The 20,741-nt window shown below is 42.2% G+C and overlaps 1 protein-coding gene across 2 annotated transcripts in view; it reads left to right on the plus strand.

The window, feature by feature from the left end:
* The first annotated feature begins 683 nt into the window (after positions 1-683).
* FNIP2 (folliculin interacting protein 2) overlaps positions 684-20,741 on the plus strand; it is a 50,829-nt gene continuing 30,771 nt past the window's right edge. For both annotated transcript variants that reach the window (XM_069013587.1, XM_069013588.1), the window contains exon 1: positions 684-1,076. In XM_069013587.1, coding sequence (XP_068869688.1) covers positions 982-1,076 — 95 coding nt within the window. In that variant the 5' untranslated portion in view covers positions 684-981. The remainder of the gene's footprint in view (positions 1,077-20,741) is intronic.

Genomic DNA, 20,741 nt, shown 5'->3' on the forward strand with positions numbered 1-20,741 from the left:
CATGCAGTTCTGGTGTCCCCAACATAAGGAGTTGGAACAGTTGGAACAAGTCCAGAGGAGTGCCACAAGGTTAAGAGCACTGGAGCACCTCCTGTATAGAGACAGGCTGAGAGATTTGGGGCTGTTCATCCTGGAGACGAGAAGGTTGTGTGGAGACCTCACAGCAACCTTCCAGTATCTGAAGAGGTCTACATGGAAGCTGAAGAGGGTCTTCAACAGGAACTGTAGTGATAGGACTAGGAGTAGTGGGTTCAAACTGAAACAAGGGCAATTTAGGTTAGATATTATAAAAAAATTCTTTACTGTGAGGGTGGTGAGGAGCTGGAACAGGTTGTTCGGGGAGGTTGTAGATGCCCCGACCCTGGAGATGTTCAAAGCCAGGTTGGATAAGACCTTGGAAAACGTGGTCTAGTGGGAGGTGTTCCTGCCCATGGCAGTGCAGTTTGTGACTAGATTACTTTTAAGGCCCTTTCCAGCCCCTTCACACGGACTCTCAGTTCGACGTATCGGCGCTCACCGCGGGCGCGGTGCACCCCCGGCGCACCCGCGGCACGGCCCGGCCGGGCCCGGTCCCTTTAAGGGCCACCCCCGCGCCTTACCACGTGCTGGGGGCGGGGCGGGGGCTCCGCGCAGCCAATGGGGACCGCCCGAGGGGCGCGGCGCTGCCGGGCTCCGTCCCCATCTCCCGTCTGCCGGCGGCGTGCGGAGCGCTGCCCTGCCCGGTGCGCCCTGCCCGGTGCACGGCCGGTGTCAGTGCCGCCGCCCGGGAGCGCTCGGCCCCTCGGTCAGGTGACGGGCGGCCGCCGGGACCGGCGCGGCTGAGCGGGCCGGCGCTCCTTTCGCCTCGCCTCGCCGCGCCTCCGCGGAATGCTGGGCGGCTCCGCAGCGGCTCCGGGGATGCTGCCGCGGCCGCCGCCGCTCGCCGCCCGCTGAGCCGCTTGCAAGGGGCGCGGCGGGGCCGCCGCCGGGCGGGGCGGCGGCATGGCCCCCACCTTGCTCCAGAAGCTCTTCAACAAAAGGGGCGGCGGCGCGGCGGCCCCCCACGGCCGGGCTCCGGGGGAGGGGCCCGCCTTCAGGTGAGTGCGGCGGCGGGGCGGGCGGCCGTGGGCCCCGGGGGCTGCCCCCGCGGGGCGGCAGAGAGGCCGGCGTGGGGCGCAGGTGTGCCGCAGCCCCCGCAGGGTCCCCCGCCGCAGCTTCCGGGGGTGCGGCGGGAGCACGGCCGCGCCGGGGTGGCTCTTCTCCCGCCTTTCCCTCTCGTTGGAGCTCTCAGCCATTTTCTGCGCGAGTTGGCCGTGGCACGCCCGGGAGCCTGGGGCGCTCGCCCCTCGGCTGCGGTGGGGGAGAGCCGCCGGGCCCCCGTCTGGCGTTTGTGTGCAGTTGCTGTGATAACTCGTGCCCGGGTCTCATCAGCACAGGAAAATTAAGAAACGGCTTAATTGTTGTGACCTAAATACACGTGCGCAGTCTGGTGACCCACTAAGCATTAGGCACCTTTCACTGCTCCCCGCTTTTGATAGCGCACATGCTGAAAGGTGAGGTTCAGTAGCTGTCGTTGCTTCAGGGTTTATGTGTATAACCTTTATGTAATTGAATTTCTGAGAATTGAATTGAATTGAATTGAATTGAATTTCTGTGTAATATTGAATTGTTAGTGTTTTCTGAACCTTCGGGGACAGTGTTTTGCTCAGGCTGGTGCTTTGGAGCTTTGTTCGTGTGACATCTGTGCTGCTCACAAGACCGAGCGGCCCGGTGAGCACAGTGACAATCACATGCATGCCCGGTAACCTCTGTGCCTGTTTTTCTGTGCGGCATGAGTTGACTGGTCTTGTGATCAGATGGTACACAGGGTTGAACGGGAATCTGGGCTTTCACTGCTGAAACTACTAAGGATGGTGAGGGAGAGCGGTGGACAGTATTTTGACCCACAAAATGCCATAGTGCCAAGTATGAAAGATCACAGTCGTGGAGCCATTATAATTTCAAAGATGGTCTGTGTGGGACATGGCCATTTGTGTGGCTAAAGTTGCGTGATCGTGGAGACAAATAGTGTAAGATGAAAATGTCAATATGTTTGGGTTACAAGGTGATTCTTTTGAAAGTGATTTGTCACAGTATTGGAACTGCGTTCATATTAGAAAACAAATCTGGTGAATTTTGTGAAGCTGTTGAGTCTATATGTTGTACTTGTAACTGCAGGTTACTTCTGTGTAACTGCTACTTACTTCTTGTAGCACTTGCCTTATGGGTTAAATATCTCCTTTAATATGGAAGAAAACAGTTTTCTGGTTTTTTTTCCCTAAGATATTCAACACTTGGTTTTCAGTTTGAGTAACATTTAAATGATGTGATACTTCAAATAAAAACTGTTACAATAAAAATACTGCTGTCGGTACCCTTCACTCTTTTTATCCCCTATTTTCCCTCATTCCTTTTCTATCTGACTTCTTTTGACAAACCTATGGTTAATAAAATTGTTTGAAATATTTTACATGTGAATGGTTTTTTTTTGTTTGTTTGTTAATATTAAATTCTTCCTTATGACTTTTAAATATGCTGTAATGCTTTTTCTTTCTTCCTGGTGATCTGTTCATGATCTGCAGGAGCATACTTACAGGGTCTTAGAAGCTCTGCTGCAATGCTTTTAATAGACTTTCTGTTGAACAGTAATCTCTGTTTGAGTGGAGAGATGTGATTTGACCTAAGTAAAGCAGGAGACTTAATCCTTTGGTAGCTTCTGTATTAAGCATATACTGCCAGTCAATGTTAGATGTAAAGTGGCAGAATCATTTTCTAATGACAAGACTCTCTTTCTAAGGATTTTTAGTTAGTTTTATTCATTCCAGGTTTTGTTTAGTGAGGTCTGTCCACATTCAATATGTCTCGCAGTGTTTAGCTTTAAGGAGCCCTGTAAGACCAGTAACAATCTCTATCCTTGGACTTTCAATTGTTATGAAAGCCTTGAAAGCTTAAGTGTATTCACACACCCTCCTTACCCTGAACAACAGAGGAATTACCAGAAATCTTTTTAGTAGATAATGCCTCCTCAAATTAATGTAATTTGACGACTTTTTTCAACTACATTGTTGGGACGCTTTGTGTTTTCTGGTCTTCCCAGGAACACCAGGAAAAGTTCTGTTGCAGAGGTCCATCAACCAGGCTTGAGGTTTACCTGTAACAAGTACTGTATGTGCTGGTTCTGTTGCACTCTCTCGTTTGATGGGAGATAAATCTTGGCCAGAGGTCCCCGCTGCTTTGTCTCTTTGGCTCTGAAGGAAACATCGAGCTTCAAGGTCCATGCTGCTTACCAGGATGAGCTGGCACAGCCTCAAAGAGCAAGAGACATGGTGCCTGTAGATGAATGTGGAGCCACAGGAAATTATTTCCTGGGTGCACGAACATAAGCATATTAATTTGGCTCAGGAGTGCTCTTTTAAAGAAAACCTCTAAATTGTCTCCACTAACTGCACTTTGGCTCACAAAGTGGCCAAGTGGCTTTGGTGCATAAACTGGATTCCTGTTGGAATGAATGAAATTAGAAAGTGTATTCCAACCACTAATGGGTATTCAGGCCCTGGGACCGTACTACAGCTGATCAAAAAATAAAAAACTCCAGAACACAGACAGTGTGGGTGTCAGGTCCTTAGCACCAATTAATGCACTCTGTGGAGCTAGTCTGGTTGGGCTGCACTACATGTTCACATGAGCACAACCCTTACGTGCTGGGTGGGGAGAATGTAAACATGAGGTGTGGATGCTAATACAGAGCTATTAGGATAGTAGGACTTTCCACTGGCCCAGGCCTCCCTTCAAGATAATGGAAGTATGAAGTGGTGGAAGAGTAATAGTTAGAATTAAAGAGTAGCTTAGTTCTTTTTTTACAAAAAGAGAAATTATAAACCAGCTGGAGAAAAGGTGTGATTAGTGAGATATTACATTTTGTTCTAAGCAGTTTTGTACACAGACTTGAGCTTCTGTTTTTTTACTGCTGCTTCTTGCCTCCCTTAACTGAATATATACATATGTGTGTGTATGTGTGTGTGTCTTTACATATGTAAAGATGTGTGTGTGCATATACACATACCCCTTTCAACAGAGACACTTAAGTGGCTGTAATTCAATATATTTCTCCTTAGACTCTGAGGCTCTGGGAAAACCCTAATTACTTTGTGTGCAAGCAATGTATATTTATGTGGATGAATTCCCCTGAAACTGCTTATTTCCTTATCAAATGTTACTTCCCTTACAAGATCGGTTTAGCGTAGTTTGTACTATTTTTTGGAGTGCTACCAGGGTCATCTGCCCAGCAGAATCATAGAACAGCTCATGCTGGAATGGACCTTAGATATCGTCTAGTTCCAGCCCCTGCTGCCTTGGACAGGGATATCTTCCACTAGACCAGATTGATCAGACCCCCAACATTTCCAGGGATGGGGCATCCACCACTTTTCTGGGCAAACTCTTCCAGTGTCTCACCACCCTCACAATAAAGAATTTTTCCTAATATCTAGTCTAAACCTATTTTCCTTGTTTGAAGCCATTCCGCCTTGTCCTGTCACTACATGCTTTTTAAAATATTCTCTCTGCATATTTCTTATTGGCTCCTTTCAGGTACTGGAAGGCAGCAACTCGGTCATCCCGAAGTCTTGTCTTTTTCAGGCTGAACAGCCTCAATTGTCTTAGCCCTTCCTCATAGGAGAGATGCTCCATCCCTCTAATCATGTGTCCCTCCTCTGGACTTGCTCCAACAGGTTCATGTCCTTCCTGTGCTGGGACCCTCAGAATGGGATGCAGCACTGCAGGTGGGGTCTCACAAGTGTAGAGAAGAAGGGCAAAATAGTCCTGGCCCTGCTGGCCACGCTGCTTTTAATGTAGTCCAGGACACATTTGGCTTTCTGGGCTGAAAGTGCACATTGCTGGGTCGTGTCCAGCCTCTCACCCAGCAGCATGCCCGAGTCCTTCTGGGCAGGGCTGCACTGAATCTGTTCATCCCCCAGCCTGGGTTGATACCAGGGTTTGCCCTGACCCAGGTGCAGCACCTGGCACTTTTTCTTGTTAAACCTCTTGAGATTCCCATGGGCCCACTTCTTGAACTTGTCCAGGTCCCTTGGGCTGGCATCCCATCCTTCAGGTGTACAGACAAGCACAGCTTGGTGTTTGCAGATTTGCTGAGGGCGCACTCAATTCCATTGTTGATTTTCCCCAAGGGACAGCACTTGTCACTGATGTCCATCACGACTCTTAGCCATTGACCACTGCCCTCTGGGTGTGACGGTCCAACCAATTCCTTACCCACTGAACAGTCCATTAAGTTTTAGGGATTACATAAGGTATAAACACACAGTATCTCAAGACTAGAATGTCTCAAGTGCTAAGCATATATTTGAGTAAGGTATTGGGGGTGTTCCTAAGGAAATTGGTATGGGTTCCAGATAGTTTGATTTTACTTAAACTGATAGCAGTTTTTCTGTAATTGTGTTTACCTGATTCTAGAAGAAATTTCCCATCAGTGCTTTTCAATACTTTTCAGCATTAAATCTGAGGTTATCCTTAAGCTGCAGGTTCAGACTTCACCTTAATTTCGGTCTTTGATTTGGTTTTGGGTTTTTTTTTTTTAAATGAAAATAAATGTCTTTGGAGTTTTTGGAAGACTGCTTTCACTGCTGAATGTGTAATTTCTGCATTGCAGCCTGATATGAAATGTCTTTGATGTTGGTATGTTTAGCGAAGGACTGTTGTAAAGTAGGGAATAACCTCATTTTATGTGTTTTTTTTAAAAGAAAGGTTGTATTATTTCAGCTGTGTCTGAAACCTGCATACAGTCTATTTCTCCAGCTTTAAGTATCAGCTGCTCCTTCTGGTGTCTATAATGGAACGGATGTCATGTTGTAGCTGCAGGATATCTATCTGGTAACAGTTTGTTAGCTTTGGTATATGAGATCATTTGTTTGGCAGCTGGTACTAGTGATTCCTTTGGTCATAGTGCTGAAATGCTTGGTGAGATCCTACTTGCTAAGCATTATTTCACAGCATTTGTTACCAGCCTGGCAACATTCCACCTTCTGAAAAAGGAAAGAAAGCAGCAGTGAGCTTGGAGTCTGCTTGCATGTCAGTTTGTTTAAATGAAACACTCCTCGGAATGTTCTTGTGACCTAACTGGGTTTTTTCTTGAGCTTCTTGCAGTTTTGTGGAGATCCACACATCAGTAACGCTACTGAGCACACATGTGCATCTTCATACATGGAAATATCCTTAAACATCTGGCTGTAAACCCTTCAAAAAGCATTTGAAAGAAAATCACTGTTTGATATGCTGTAAAAGGGCAATCCAGTCCAGGGCCGGATCTGAGCATGGGGGCAAGAAAGGTGAAAGAGCAAGTCTAAACCATACACCATTTCACTGCCAGCTGAAGGTGAGCCTTGAGATGCAGTATTTCACCTCTGTGCTGGCATTAGTCTTTCATCAGTAAAATGACCTAAAGAATAAGTTCTGCAGAAAGAGATTTATTACAGTCTCACTCAAGAAAGCAGCTTAGAGAAGAAGTGATTGAAAGTATGGTCTTTTGACATGGAGACCACACTTCCAGCCTGGGGCTTTTTTGAAGGAAAACAGACAAACCCCAAGTCCTCTAGTTTTGAGCTTTGCAGGAACTAAGGCCATTCTTCTTTAGTTGTTTGGATTTCCCTTCCCCTAAACACTGCTGTCACTGAACAACCTCTTGGTTTCCTCTAGCTTTGCTCTGGGACTAGCTCAATCTCTCTTAAAGTTGCAAGAAGACACCCTGTTTCTTGGTTGGTTTTTTTTTCCTTTGCCACAGATGACTAAAAAATTGTGTGGAAATGCACAAGCTACTGATATTCTGGGAGAGATGGATGTACCTTGGTTATTTAATTTAATTCCATGAAAAGATGCATTATTGCCTGACAGTCAAATCAGTTTTGCCTGTAGGTTATCTTATTTTTGATTTACAAGTAACTTATCCATGGAGTTCCATGCATTGATTCTTAAACTGGTGTGCAGTTTGATAGTAGGTGCTTGATTCCTTATACTTAGGGCACTTTTGCTGTTGACATGTCCAAAACTGGGTGAGTGAGTACTGTGCCACATACTATGCTCCGTGGAAAGTGTTTTGGGGAATAGTAGCAGCAGAAAACCTTGGAGGTACCTCTCCTTGTTGAAAGCAGGAAACACTGCAATTTAACATGGTGATGCTAATGCTGTAAGGGAATACCTGTTGACATAAATGGTTTGATGTGAATGAGCAAATAAAGCTGCTTGGGGCTGAAAAATGTGGACAAGCATTCATAAAAGCTGAGTTTGTAGAGACATTTTTAAAACTGATGCAGAGCTTTGTTGCAAGCAGATGCTGGCTTCATATAAACTTAGATAAACTTTGTAACTTTTCTTATGTAAACTAAGTTAAAGTTGCAAAATAGCTTTATTAAAATTTAGGGAAAAGGAAGGTGGAAGAGTTTTGACAAAAATGTTTTAGTCATTAGTCATCATGTCATCCCACTTCCATGTTGTGCGATGTAGGTGTTTCCAATGCATGTCCTTTAGCTGTTGCTTTGGTCTGAGCAGTGAGTAACAGCAGAGCAAATGCCCTCGAGCAAATGCCCTCAGGGAGTAGATGTGACAAAGTAGGTGGGGTTAGGGGGAACAGAAAATGGAGTAATTTTTCTCATATAAGTAATTCCTTGTTTGACATTTCAGTATTATTGAAACTGCTGAGGACTTGTTTTGCAAAGAAAATTCTTTGAATACTAATACTCACTACATGTGCTACAAACCTTGGTGATGTACCTGTTCCTTTAAGAATTCCTTCTGACACTAACAATCACGTGCTTTCATCCTGTATTTTGCACCTTAGTGATGTTCATGGAGAAGAAGCTTCTGAAGAGTAGATTCAGTTCTGGAGCCATGTGTTGTGCTTTATATTTGTAAAGAGTTACTTCTAAGTGCACCCTTGATTAAGAGCCCACTGTCGTCTTGTATGCAGCTTAGATGAAATGTTGTAAGAAGAATGTTCTTAGGCTGTCCTAATTACCAGTATTTGCTATGTGAAGGTTTCCATGGGTACACTTCTTAGGCAAAAGATGAGGAATGCAGTTCTGTAGGGTGGTGGTGAACAGGCTTGCTAGAGAGAATAAGCAAGAAAAGGAGGACTTTGAATTGGGTACTTGTGTGAAGACAGCAAATATTGTCTGCACTTTTTCAGTGTGCTTCCTGTGATAGTGTCAGATTACTGCTGATCTGACTAGCAGGCATGGACACGGCAGGTCACCTTTGCCTGCCATGAATCAGCTCCTCTGTGTGTGCTCCCCCTATGCTGCTTTTTAATCGTCATGCTCAGGTTCTTCTCTGTTCTGCTCTCTCCCCGCCTTCACAGTGCCTTTCTCAAGTCTCTCCATTTGCACTGTTTGTCTGGGTTTGTCACTCGAATACCTTAGTAATGTCATGCTTTAGTATGCAAGGCTGGGATCACAAGACAAGCCACTGTGCAGGCTACAAGGCAAAGTGTTCTGAGGCACTGAGAGGATGAGCTTAGGAGCTCTGGCAACAGTGCCCGTGTCTTCCCCATGTCGAGTAGGGCAAGGGCAGGTGCGTGTACCTGACCAGCAGCTGAAATGTCTTTGGTCAGTCAGCACACTTCTGGGTATTGCTGAGGTTCTTCGAATAGTCCTGATACATGGGCATGAGGATTTACATCACACTTGTTGCTGAGTTAAAAACTGAGTCATGATTTTGCATCCATGGACTGTGCTGAAGTGAAACTTGAGCTGTGTGTGATGTAATTACTGAATCGGTATGGAGCTTTCTCTGCAGGATGCTCTCACTTCAGTGCAATGCAGCTCAACTTTTCTCCTCCAAGGTGCTCAGAGAAGTTTTAGGTGTGCTAATGAAATCAACTGTATTAAGTAAACAATCTGACAATATTTATTTTTCTAATAGAGGTGCTAGCAGTCTGCATTTGGTATTAGCACTCTCAAACTAGGAATCTGAACACAGTAGTACTTAATTTTTTGTAATGGAATCGGGAAGATTTTTGCAATAACAACTCTTAGCTTTTGCTTTCATTGCGTTTACTGATTTTTGTGAAAGAAAACAGAGGCTTGAATGAACTCAGTGCTCTGAATTTCTGTGCAGAGTATTTGCACTGAATTCTGAATCTGGATGTTATCCAACACCTGAAATTGCTCCGCTCTCAGGGTTAGGTTTGTTAATGCACAGCTCCAGGAGTACAGAAAATCTGAGCAGAGTACATTAGATAAAGTTTTTCAAACCCCAGAGAGAAGGCTCTACAAACTGTTGAAATCATAGTTCTGAGCAAGTTATTCTTAAATTATTATATTTCACTGAATGTGGATAATTTTACAGAATGTAATATGATGTTGTAATGTTAAAGCCCTCGGTGGGCTGTAAAAGACATTTATTAGAACTTTTCTAAATCTGCAATTCACAGAAATTACTTTATGTTCAGACAAATTTTTGCTGTATCTTTTGTTTTTCTATGGGAGCACACGAGCTTGTCCAACTATTACTGAAGACTTGAGTGCTCGTGTCTGTCATATTTCCTTGCCTTTCCTTTCACATTCCCCCAAAATGACCTTTTAAAATCTTCCCATTTAACAGTCTGCTCTCTAACTTGCACTCTAAAATGGGTTGTACTTTTTAGGACTAATTCTACTATGGGAAAGCTCGTGGGCCTTTTGTTTCTGAAGTGTCCTGGCTCGTTTAACAGGACTAGAGGTGAGCAGAGACCTATGAGGCTGCAGGGAAGGAAGGTGCAGGCACAAGGAATAAGAAATTTGGTGCAGAAACTGCTTTCTCAGCTGTGCAGCAGCAGGGTTAGTCCATGCATGTGAAGATTCTGGTCTTGGTGAATGGCTCCAATGTTACAAGAGGCTACTGCATTCTCTTGTGCCGTGCTGGGATCGGGTATTGGCTGGACATTTGTCCACGGTAGCGTTGACAGAATAGTGCTGAAGCCCTCTCAGTCATGTTTGTGTAAAGGTCAGTGATAGAGACAGCTCTTCTTAGAGTAGTCTGTGTTAAGCTGTCACACCGTGCAGGAATGGTTATGGAGGGCTAATCCTCAGCTGTGTTGAGAAGGCTGGAGTAAAGTGCAGGGATTTTGTACCCACTTCAGTTCACTTAGCAGACAACCATAGTGATGTGCATCTGAGCTCTACTTGGTCTTGGCTTTTAGCCTGGAGGAAGGTTGCTCTCATGTGTTAGCCACTTAAAACAGTTTCAGGAGTGCAACTTCTGCCCTTCTAACTGTTAAAAGCATTTCTAGATCACATCAAGTTAAAGAATTGGGAAAATTAATCCTCTCTCCTTATAAAGGTATTTATGAGATTTGGCTGTGGATATAAATCATGCTTACAAAGCACTAAAATTATTTCAGATACAATTCCAAGTTTGGGAGTGGGTAACACCTGATGACTTTGGTACTTGTGAGATGTGGGGATATATGTCAGTCACACCCTGTGGACTAGATCACATTAGAGTTCAAAAAATTCAGGTACTAAATTTTTGCTGTTCAAAAGTTCCTATTAGCAGTCTTACAGAGAGGGATATATTTGGGAATGCTTTCGAATGGAAGGAGGGAAATAACATATATTTGAAAACAGCTGTTTGTTTGTCACTTTATGGTAGCACTTGGTGAAAATGCTGTAAAATGCTTATGTGTAGCTGGACTGGATAATGGGTGTAGGGATAGGTATGCAAAGAAGACAAAAATGCAAACAGAACAATGTATTTTGTAGTGGATGTGGGTTTTTTGAAACAATCAACTCAATGAACCCATGTGCACACTGATAATGCATCTGTCCAATTTCTTTGTTTTTAAGCAAAACACATCTGTGTGGAGTACCAAAGATGACTTGAACCTCTAAATTAAACTTTGTTTACTGCTTAAAGAAATAATTCTGTATTTGTATTGAAATGTGTTGGCATGTGAACTAGAAATTTGATTGAAATTCAATTTGAGTTTGGCTTTTTGTTTGCATTACTGAAGTAGTAAAAGTTGACTATAGTCTCCATTAGAGTTGTATCCTTGGGCCCTGTTTTGACAGAAAGTGAAAAGAAAGTGAGAGTTTGTATTTAAATTGTATTTAAATGAAGTTTTCCTGAATCTGTAGCTGTTAGGATGGCTCCTAGTGAGTCTGCTCTGGTAGACTTCATCTCAGGAGTAAATCAGGTCTGTTATAAAGGATTTTCTTGAACACTGTTCTTCTGGGGAACGCTAAAGGAGCTTGACCAATTTTTACCTTCTTATGAGGAGAAAGGTTTCTAATTTGTCTAAATAATTACTACATAAGCTTGCTGACTGAAATTTGTTTGCATCTATCAGTGTGCAAATCATTTTCTTATGGCAGGACAAGGGTGCAACTGGATTTTCTGTGTGATTTTTAGTTTTTTGCCCAAATACTTCAGGACTGATGGGCTGATACTTGGCAGCCCAATGTTAGCACATTACTGGGTGCGGTCAGCCATAATTAGGTACAAACCTGACTGGATAAACTTCTAAGTCTACCATAATACCAGTGTTTTTGAGAAAATGCTTGGGATCCTATGTGAGTAGTTTAGAGTGGTTGGCCTGCTTTAAGGAGGGGAGACTGTTTCATAACTTAATGACTATTTATACATTCAAAGTCCTGCGCAATTGGTGGTAAACAGAACGTAAGTCTTTAGCATAGTGGCTTGCAGCAAGGTTAGGTTTGCCCATGCCAGTCAGCTGCAGGACTGTGGTTTGGTTGGTTGGTTTTGTGTGTAGTCTTTTTTATTGAGAAGGTGTATGGTATGAGTGATTTAATTACCATGACCTTCTGCACATGGTCCCAAGATGTGATTCCTCCTTCCATTTCCAGTGAAACTTGAAAGCAAATATGTCTAAGCCTTGAAGATTCCGTTCTAGTTACTAGAAAGCTACTTTCTGTGATGTCTACAAGAGAGGGTTAAGGAAAGTGTTTTGGATGGAATAGACAAATTGTCATAACAACAACAAGAGGAGCAAAACATATTTTTGGCTATAATTGGTGAAAAATGCCGGAGCTGACGTTATATCCGTCCATGTTATCATTTCATTCAATCTAAGTCAGGATTTCCTGGCATTCATCTAGACTGAGGCAATGGACTTTGCTGTTCATGCTATAGCAACTTTTGGGTGATGAAGCATGGCTTCTTGGGGATGTGTTCTTTCCCACATTCTTGCCAGTTGGGTAAATCAGTACATTCTCATAAATATTCAACTTAGTTTTTTCCCTTCCCTCCCTGATTATTGCAGACTAACTTTTCAGTTGCAATCTCTGTTTTACAAGGATCAAAACACATCTTGTTCTCACAACAGTTTAACATAACCATTTACAGAGGCCTCACCAATATTAATTACCTTGTCTGGTCAAAAAAAGCTGGGCTGCTTCAGCTCTCAGCACTGTTAGAGAGCCACATCTGATATCTTTTCATATATTAGGAATTTAGGAGGTAATTTTTTTTTTTTTTAAGTGAAGTGATAACTGCTGAGTCTGTGCTTTTGGGTTAGATGAAACTGACCCCTTCTGAAGCAGTTTCCTTTGAAAGAGGAACATGGATAGCACTTGCCTCTAGCCCTCTTTGAGAGTGTTCTTCTGTACAGTGGGAGTGCGTGTTCAAAACTACGACGAGAAATGGGGATTTGCAATCTTTCTGCGCCCCTGGTGAGAGTACCCTAAACTTCTGTCTGTAAAGCTTGAAAAAGTGCCACATCCTCTGGAGTTCACAAAGCCCTCTTGTGAATGTAGCCTTTTCACAGTAGAAGTAGAGGAAATTTGTAAAGAAATGCTGTTAACCTGCGGGTGTTTTTAGCTACTTTGAGTGAAGGTGTTTGTGTGTATTATAGCCGAAAGAATATTTTTCATTTAGCTAGGAAATATTGGAGGGGAATGTTAAACACCAGGCATTTTTCATATCTCTGAATCTATGTATTTACTCATGTCTAATAAATAACATTTTTTCTTAGTAATTTTTTTTCATATTCTAAAATTACTTCTTTGAACAGGGGTTTGAAAGCTGTATACAGATCCTTTCTTAAATAAAAAGAATAAAATATAAAATATAGGGCTTTATAGAAGAGGCAGAAGGAACAGGAAAGAGTAGGCAACCAAACCCATGCCTCAGGATACCAGCCCTAAGGTGTGGTGATGTCTGTCTTGGCCTGCTCACTTATGTAGGAGATACAAAGGTCTGAGATCTGTCAGTACTTTAGTACAGCACTGCAGCACAGTAAAAGCCTGTACAGTGTTATAAATACCAGATTCTGCCTTGTTTGCATTGTTTCTCAAAATTCTCTTTCAGAGGCACAATGTGTAGTTTCTTCCTTGTGTTCAGGAGAAGGTGGGGAAAGACAGAGGCAGGATAAAAGATTTCTCTTAATCTCATTTTCTGGCAGAGGCAGTTCCCAGACGTGCCTTGGCAGTGTCTGTATTTAGTAGCTGTGTTCCTGGCCGCTGGCCCAGTCACATGGCGCCGCTGGAACAAGTGACATGGGAATGATGCATTAGCTGAGCCCCAGCGCTGCGTGCCGGAGGAGGTGGGGTGGCCTGGCCGGCCCGGCCGCCTGTGCCCGCCTGCTCTGCAGAGATGCCGGGCCCAGCACGGCGTGCTTCCGGATGGCTGCTGCCATTTGGCCTGAGCTGCTTGGCTCCAGTGAAAGCTGGAAGTCAGCTATTGCAGGTGCCTTGAAAAAATAAACAGGGAAAGAAGAGGAGTCTAATCCTAAAGAGTGTTGAATTACAAGCAAGTCTTCGGTTCTTTGAAATGATAAAGATCATCACTATGAAACAACTTCTGGAAAATACTTGACTTACTTTGGGTCAGCTGAGCTCTCCTGGCTAATAGAAGCTACGGAGATGAGGGCAGAAAGTGGGATGGAAGGGAGAAAGTTGGTTAAGACTGAGCATGGCTTTCTGCGTTGAGGAAAGAACTAGGTGGTGGACCTAGGGTGCTAACCTTATTGCAGACTTTGCCTTTCTTTGTTTAAAGACCTAGTTTAACAAAACCACACTTTTCTTAATGGTAAAACACAAATGCATGCATTTTTTCTTGCAATTACAAGTCTTTAGCTCTTTTTTTTGCTAATGAGGAATTCCACTTCTGGAGCTAGCAACTGAGAGCACTGTCTCTGTGCTATTTGTGGTCCTACTTCAAACACATTGTACTTGCTGGGTGTGTTCTTTGATTAGGGTTTTGTTTTGTTGTGGGTTTTATTTTTTTATTTCTACATTATTACTGAGATACTGTATGAAAGCTAGCTCCCAAACTTCAGATTTGTCAATAAGCCAGTGAACAGTGATTCCTGATAACTTGTAGAGGTTGGGTTGTGACACACTGGTTTAATGGGCTGCTCTTTCTGTTTGTGGAAGGATGATGTGTGCAATTTATGGTGACTCTAACTTGTGCAGGTCTGTTTGTTAGCCTCTATCAGCAGTGTGTGTGCGTCTTGTCGTTTTTTTGTGTGTGCCTGTGATGATATTGCTTTGTAGCAACATAGATGGTGAAAAAATGCTTCCAGCCTTACAAAAATCCAGTATATTGTCCTTTCCTAAGCAGGGGATATGTGGCATTCTAACTTTTCTGTGAACAAATATATCCAATATTGTTTTTCGTTTCATTGGTGAACATACAGAATTATGCTAAAAAAAAGTCACCTTTCTGTACAGTGATTTGATACTGAGAACTTTATTTTTCTCCACCTGAACTCTTTCTTCAGGAAAATCTATCCTGAGAGAGAGCAGTGCTCCAAATAATACCTTCCTTCACTTGTTGCGTGACTAATCTGTAATGTATCCCGCCTAACTTGTGTGAAACTAGTAACTATGTATCATGCTTGAACACGGTAGTTCATCTGAGGTGAATAGAGCTTTACCATATTAGGACTACTTTAAGTCATTGTGGAAAAGGAATGTGGTGTGGCATCAGCACAACTCTTCCATATCTGAGGTTTTAGAAAGAGAAGAAACAATGCAGGGTAAATGATTCAAATTAGGAGGGAAGAAGGGAACCTGTGTCTTCCACATGAGCTATTCAGTGGACTAAAAGAGGGAAAATCATCATTAAGCAATCTAAAAGAGATTCCACTTCATCTTTAAACATGTGTTTTGGCACTAATCCTGAATGTCTGGGTCTAGGCATTTTTTGTGTATCAATTTTGCTAAATGTATGTTTTGCAAAAACAAATGCTCACTGAAACAGCAGGTATAATTCAAACTTTGTTTTCCTAAGCTTCTCTAGCTGCTTCTAAAAGCTGTTTGGAAAATACAACATTACAGGGGTCTCTGCAAATATTCTCTTAGATTTGAAAACAGCACTTAAGTTTTAGTGGACAGCTGTAACTTATACAGAAAATTATTCTCAACTACCTTACATATATTTCTTTCCTCTTTTCCCCACCCCAAATTTTCTGGGTAAAGTGTTACCTTGAGTTGAAATAATTTAGGCAATTGTCTCACAGTGAAGATGAAGGACAGGAAATGACCTACAAACAGAGCAGGTGACATGCTGTCACATAGCCTAGAAAAAGAGTGATTAAACCCTGCTTCACAGAGGATTACATCTGCAGAGTGGGACACTTTCTTCCATTTTCTGTATTATCTACTTTATGGACTCTGGCTGTTTTGCATGTGTGGATTTATGTATTATTTTGTTGTTTAGAAACTGTTCTGTGGATTTTCAGTGTTAATTCTCCAGGTACTTCAGGATTTATATTATTCTATGAATGATTACATTTACAGATGGGGTAATGTTGTGAAGCACATCTATTTAGTGAGCTTACAGGAGCTCCTTGTTCTGATGTCTGATGTGAATTTGATAGTTTGATGAATGTTCCAGAATTTTGGTTTGTTTGGGGAAAAGGTAGGACAGAAGCTAAGGCTGTGAATTCCTGATCTTAGTCAAAGTGTATTATTTCACTTATTTCATTCACACTTAAAAGATAACTGGGAACACTGGTGTTTAAAGTAGTCCTCCTCAATGAGGTGAGGGCTATAGTTGTCCTCTCCTAAATCATTTGAACCACTTGAGAACAGGCTGAAGATTTCACTTGTTTGCCACACTTGGGAGGAGGAGTGACTGTGATCCAGTGCTTGTCACTTCTCTGGTGATTGAAGCAGAGCTGGTTTTTTTACTACTATATGTTTCCCTCAGCAACAGAGCAAGTTGTTCAACTAACCTTGCTCTGTTTTTTTGCTTCACTTCTGTCCAGTGTTTAGAGGTTGGGGTTAACTGAGATTACAAAACCATTTTAAGGGTGCTGTGCTATTTAGCAGGTAGCACGTAGCACTAGGTTTTGAAATCTTGCTGTGTTTTCTAACTCTACTGCTGTATTTCTGGTTGACCATTAACAAAGTTATTTTCCCTTTTTAACCTGGAAGGGAAATTGCAGTAGGGCTGTCATCTTATAAAATGTCTAAAATTTTACTGATGGGGAGAAAGCGTATTCGAAGCTCATGTGAGATGTGAATTATGAGCAGATATGTGTGGATAACTTTTTTTTAAAGCAAAGATGGGGAAGAGAACTTTGTTCTGCAGTAAAATTACCAGAGCCTAATGGAACATCCTGTGTGTGGCTTTGGTCACTGCAATACAAGAAGGAGGGCAACAAAGATGGGGAAGGGCCTTGGGGGAAGCCATATGAGTAATGTCTGAGGCCGCTTGGTTTGTTGAGCCTGGAGAAGAGGAGACTGAGAGGAGACCTCATTGCAGGGTACAACTTCCTCATGAGGCAAGAGGAGGGGCAGGCACTGATCTCTGCTCTGTGGTGATCAGTCACAGGACCCAAGGGAATGGTCTGAAGTTGGGCCAGGGGAGGTGTAGGTTGCATATTAGAAAAAAGTTCTTCACTCAGAGGGTGTTTGGGCACTGGAACAGCTCCCCAGAAAAGTGGTCACAGCTCCAGCCTGACAGAGTTCAAGAAGTGTTTGGACAACACTCTGGGGCACATGTGTGACTCTTGGGGATGCTCCAGGAGTTGGGCTCGATGATATTCTGTATTCTGTGATCTGATTCCTTTGTTCTGTTCAAAAACTTAACTTGGTAACACGAGTATTTTATTAGATATTTTTGTCATCAGTATTGCCATTGAATTATTTTAAGAGGCACATGACTATAAATTCTCATCAAGCAACTTGAAGTCTGTAGCAAACCTTTTCTCACTGTTTTCCTTCATACTTTTAAAAAAAAGCTTTTCAAAGTAGTAGTGTCAAGTTCTTGTCCAAGTATAAGCAGTATTTGTCCTTAGAAGTAAAAGCATTACAGTGCAGAATATCTAGTGTGTTTCTTGGTGGTTGGGTTTTTTAAATCGATAACCATATGGCAATGATGACAGATTCTTACTTGCTTCTAAGCTATATGAGGTTGCTAGGGGTTGTCAGATGACACTTGCTCACATGAGAGCCATTAACAGGGTGTTGTAGCCAGTGTTAGAACAACCTTGCAACTAAGGGCGAGTCACTGCAAAAGCAACTATGCTTTCTTTTTTTTTTTTTTAAAGAGGCCATATGGTTCAGTCTTGTGACTACATAATTGCCAGCTACCTAAATCACATACCAGGAAACAAACATAGCTAAAGTCAATATTAGCTGTTGTATCTGCTACAGCTTTGCACCAGGCTTGGTAGGAAAACCTCTGACAGCAGCAAGAGCAAGTCTACGATGGCTTCTGAAACCTGAAAGTCATGTCTGTTCTGTCTGGAATAATTGCAGGAGTACATTAGCTACAGCTGTCTTTTGTATTAATGGCTTATAGAATATATGAAGATTGCTTTGCCTTTTTTCCCCCCAACTGGAAATTCAGCAGACTGTCTTCCTTTATGGCAAAGAAAGCTGATGGCAAATTACCATTGTTAATGGTTGATCGATAGCTAAGAAACCTGCTTGAGGCTATTTCTCTTCAGCAGGTATTTAGTTTCTTTGAGGGAGCTTTACCAAGAGGATTTGTAGCTAAGAAAATGTGTGGGGGTACACCAAAAACTACAAATGGCACTGGGGGACAAGTAGAAAGAGCAAGAAACAACGACGTACCGCTTGGAAATAATCTCTCTTGTACCAAATTGGATGAAAGAATTAGCAAGTCTTTGAGAGACCAGAGTGTCAGCTGTGCGAACAAAGTGACTAGACTGCTGCAAAACAGGTATGCATGTAACTTTTTTGATGTACGTGATTTTTGACAAAGAAGGGACATTTTTATTTAACACTAGATTTATAATCATGTGCCTGAAAGGATATTTTGTAAATGGTTGAAAAAGTTCTGTTAGAAGCTTATTCTTGGTGATGGTGCTGACTGAAACTCTAGAAAGTCTTTCCTGTTTGAAACTCAACCTACATTCTTGACTCTGATGTGTAAGATTTATGTATATGCAAACTGAGGCATAAAGGGTAATTGCCTTTCTTTTCAATTAAGGTTAAATAATCTTACCTTCTCTTTCTAGTTTCCTAATTAGTTTCCCCTCTTTTACTTTTTTTGCCACCTCCTGTGTTAGTGGGTCAAGGAGCAGACAGGAGATAATGCTGTCAAGCGGGGGAAGAATGGAGAGGGGAACCCTCTGCTTTACTTGTAAATTACCTCTACTTCGAACATTACATCAAAGTAATCTGAAGCGAGAGTAGTGTTTCTTTGACTTTTGTGTTATCCTTTTCAGACATGTGCCAGCATGTCTCCGATGTCTGACTCTTTACAGCTATGTAACTGTGTTGAAAATATGTTTCAGGGTGGCTTTTTCCAAGTTCTAGCACCGAAGGGTGTTAGAATTAGTATTCTGCCTTCAGGATTGCTGGTCTAAGAAGCAGGAAAATATAGATATATAGAGATGTTTCAGCCTGTTTGCTTCTCTAGCCTGTAGATGTTGCACTGAAGTAGTGAGTGGTTAGTCACTTTCAAAAACAGTTTAAGGTCAACTGAAGTAGTTTTTGAATATAACCGAATAGGTCACTCTTCAGTTACTGCATGCATGCTGATAATTATAAAGGTGAGGCAAAAGCTTTCTTTGTAAAGATCAGCATTTGGAGATCTATATTAACTGAAAGTATTCATTCAGGGCAGAATGAGGCTAAATTTTTGTGACTTATTTCCAGAAACAAGTAAGAGAGATCTCCTTGCCGCCATGTCTCATAACTGCAATTGGAGAAATGTTGAACAAGCCAAAGGAGAGTAGCTTATATGCAAGTGTAGGAGAAAATAAAGCAAGCTTAAGCTTCTCTGGGGACAAAACTTTTCAGGATATCTGTAAGCTGTTCCAAATTTGTGGCTTTCTTTCAAAAAATAAAAAAAAATTCCTTAACATTTTAGTTTCTCTAGTAGACCTGGTTCTGCTGTCCTATGAACACAGACAGCTTGATTTGGTTTATTTATTTTGACTTGAAGATAGTGTTTATTAGTTCTTGCATCTTCCACGTACAGTAAAGATACAGTCTGAAGGTGAGGCTAGGTAAGCTGACCTGCTCAAGCAGATTGATGATGTTGAAGGAGCCACTTCTTCCTTTGATTTCTGGCATCATGCTCTTGTCCTTTTTCCCCTTGTTCTGGCCTTGGCTTTTCAAGTCCTTTTGGAACTGGCTTCCCGTAGGGAGTCAGCTCACTAAGCAGACAGACAACTGACTTGGGAACAAGAAAACTCAATTAACATTCTAACTAGCCTCAATACTTATTTGGAATGTATCGGGAACGTTTTCTTTGTGCCCTTTCCTGAAGTTATGTAGTTTCATGGACAAACTGAGTTAGTGTAACTCATGCTGCCACCAAGAGGTGGAGGTTCCACTGCCTTCTCCTTCTTCCTTTTCCAGATATGTTTCTGATCCACTTTCATGTGCTTGGACAGATTTCTGTTGCTGCAGAGAATTCAGTTTACAGAAGGGTCCAACAATTACCAAAGCAGAGACACAAGTAACAGGAAGGGTCACGTAGTTAGAGAAAGGGGTGAAAGGATACGTGGAGCTCTTACTTTTGTGGTTAAATAAGAAAACATGTTCAGTCAGAATAGCCACATTTAACCTGAAATGTGAACATATACACAAGCTCATACTAATTTAATTAATTCAGCTAATTTTTAAGAATATGCAGGACCTGGCATTGCTAAATAAGCAAGAAGCTGATATAGAGGTAAGGAAGAAACATTTTAGGGTTTTGGTTTTTACACATGTGAAAACAGAGCTGACCAATGAGTCTGTGTACTGTCTGTATTCTTCAACACTCTTTTTTAGGAGATGATTGAATGCTCCCACTGTCCCTGTTTTAGGGGATCTATGTTATATAACCTTGGTTAAACAATAAAGGGTGGAAGTACTGTAAGCAGTGCTCATCAGCTTTTGTGACAGACATAAACATCTCAGTCATCTGACTAGTCTTGGGCCTGCTGCTGGATTCCATGTTAAAGTAATGGGACTACATGGACTTATATGCCTGTGTAAATTGCCTATAGATATGCTTGATGTTATCAAATGAGGATCTCTTCTGCAATGGGTAGGACTGCTACAGGAGCTGCATCTGTAAGCAATGGCATCATTAAAATATAAGTTTGATATTTGGTCAGAACTATAAGAAGCATTATCTGAAATTACTTACCTAGATTTGGTTTGCTAGTCACATAAATCTCTGTATGCTAGATTTTATGTTATTTCTTAGCTTGTTGCTGTCTGGTACTAGAGAATCTGTTTGTCGTTCTGACAGATTGCAGCAATCTTTAGTTCTAGCATGTTGTGTGGAAAATGCTG

Source organism: Aphelocoma coerulescens, chromosome 4 (assembly GCF_041296385.1).
Source record: "Aphelocoma coerulescens isolate FSJ_1873_10779 chromosome 4, UR_Acoe_1.0, whole genome shotgun sequence".
Lineage (NCBI taxonomy): Eukaryota > Metazoa > Chordata > Aves > Passeriformes > Corvidae > Aphelocoma > Aphelocoma coerulescens.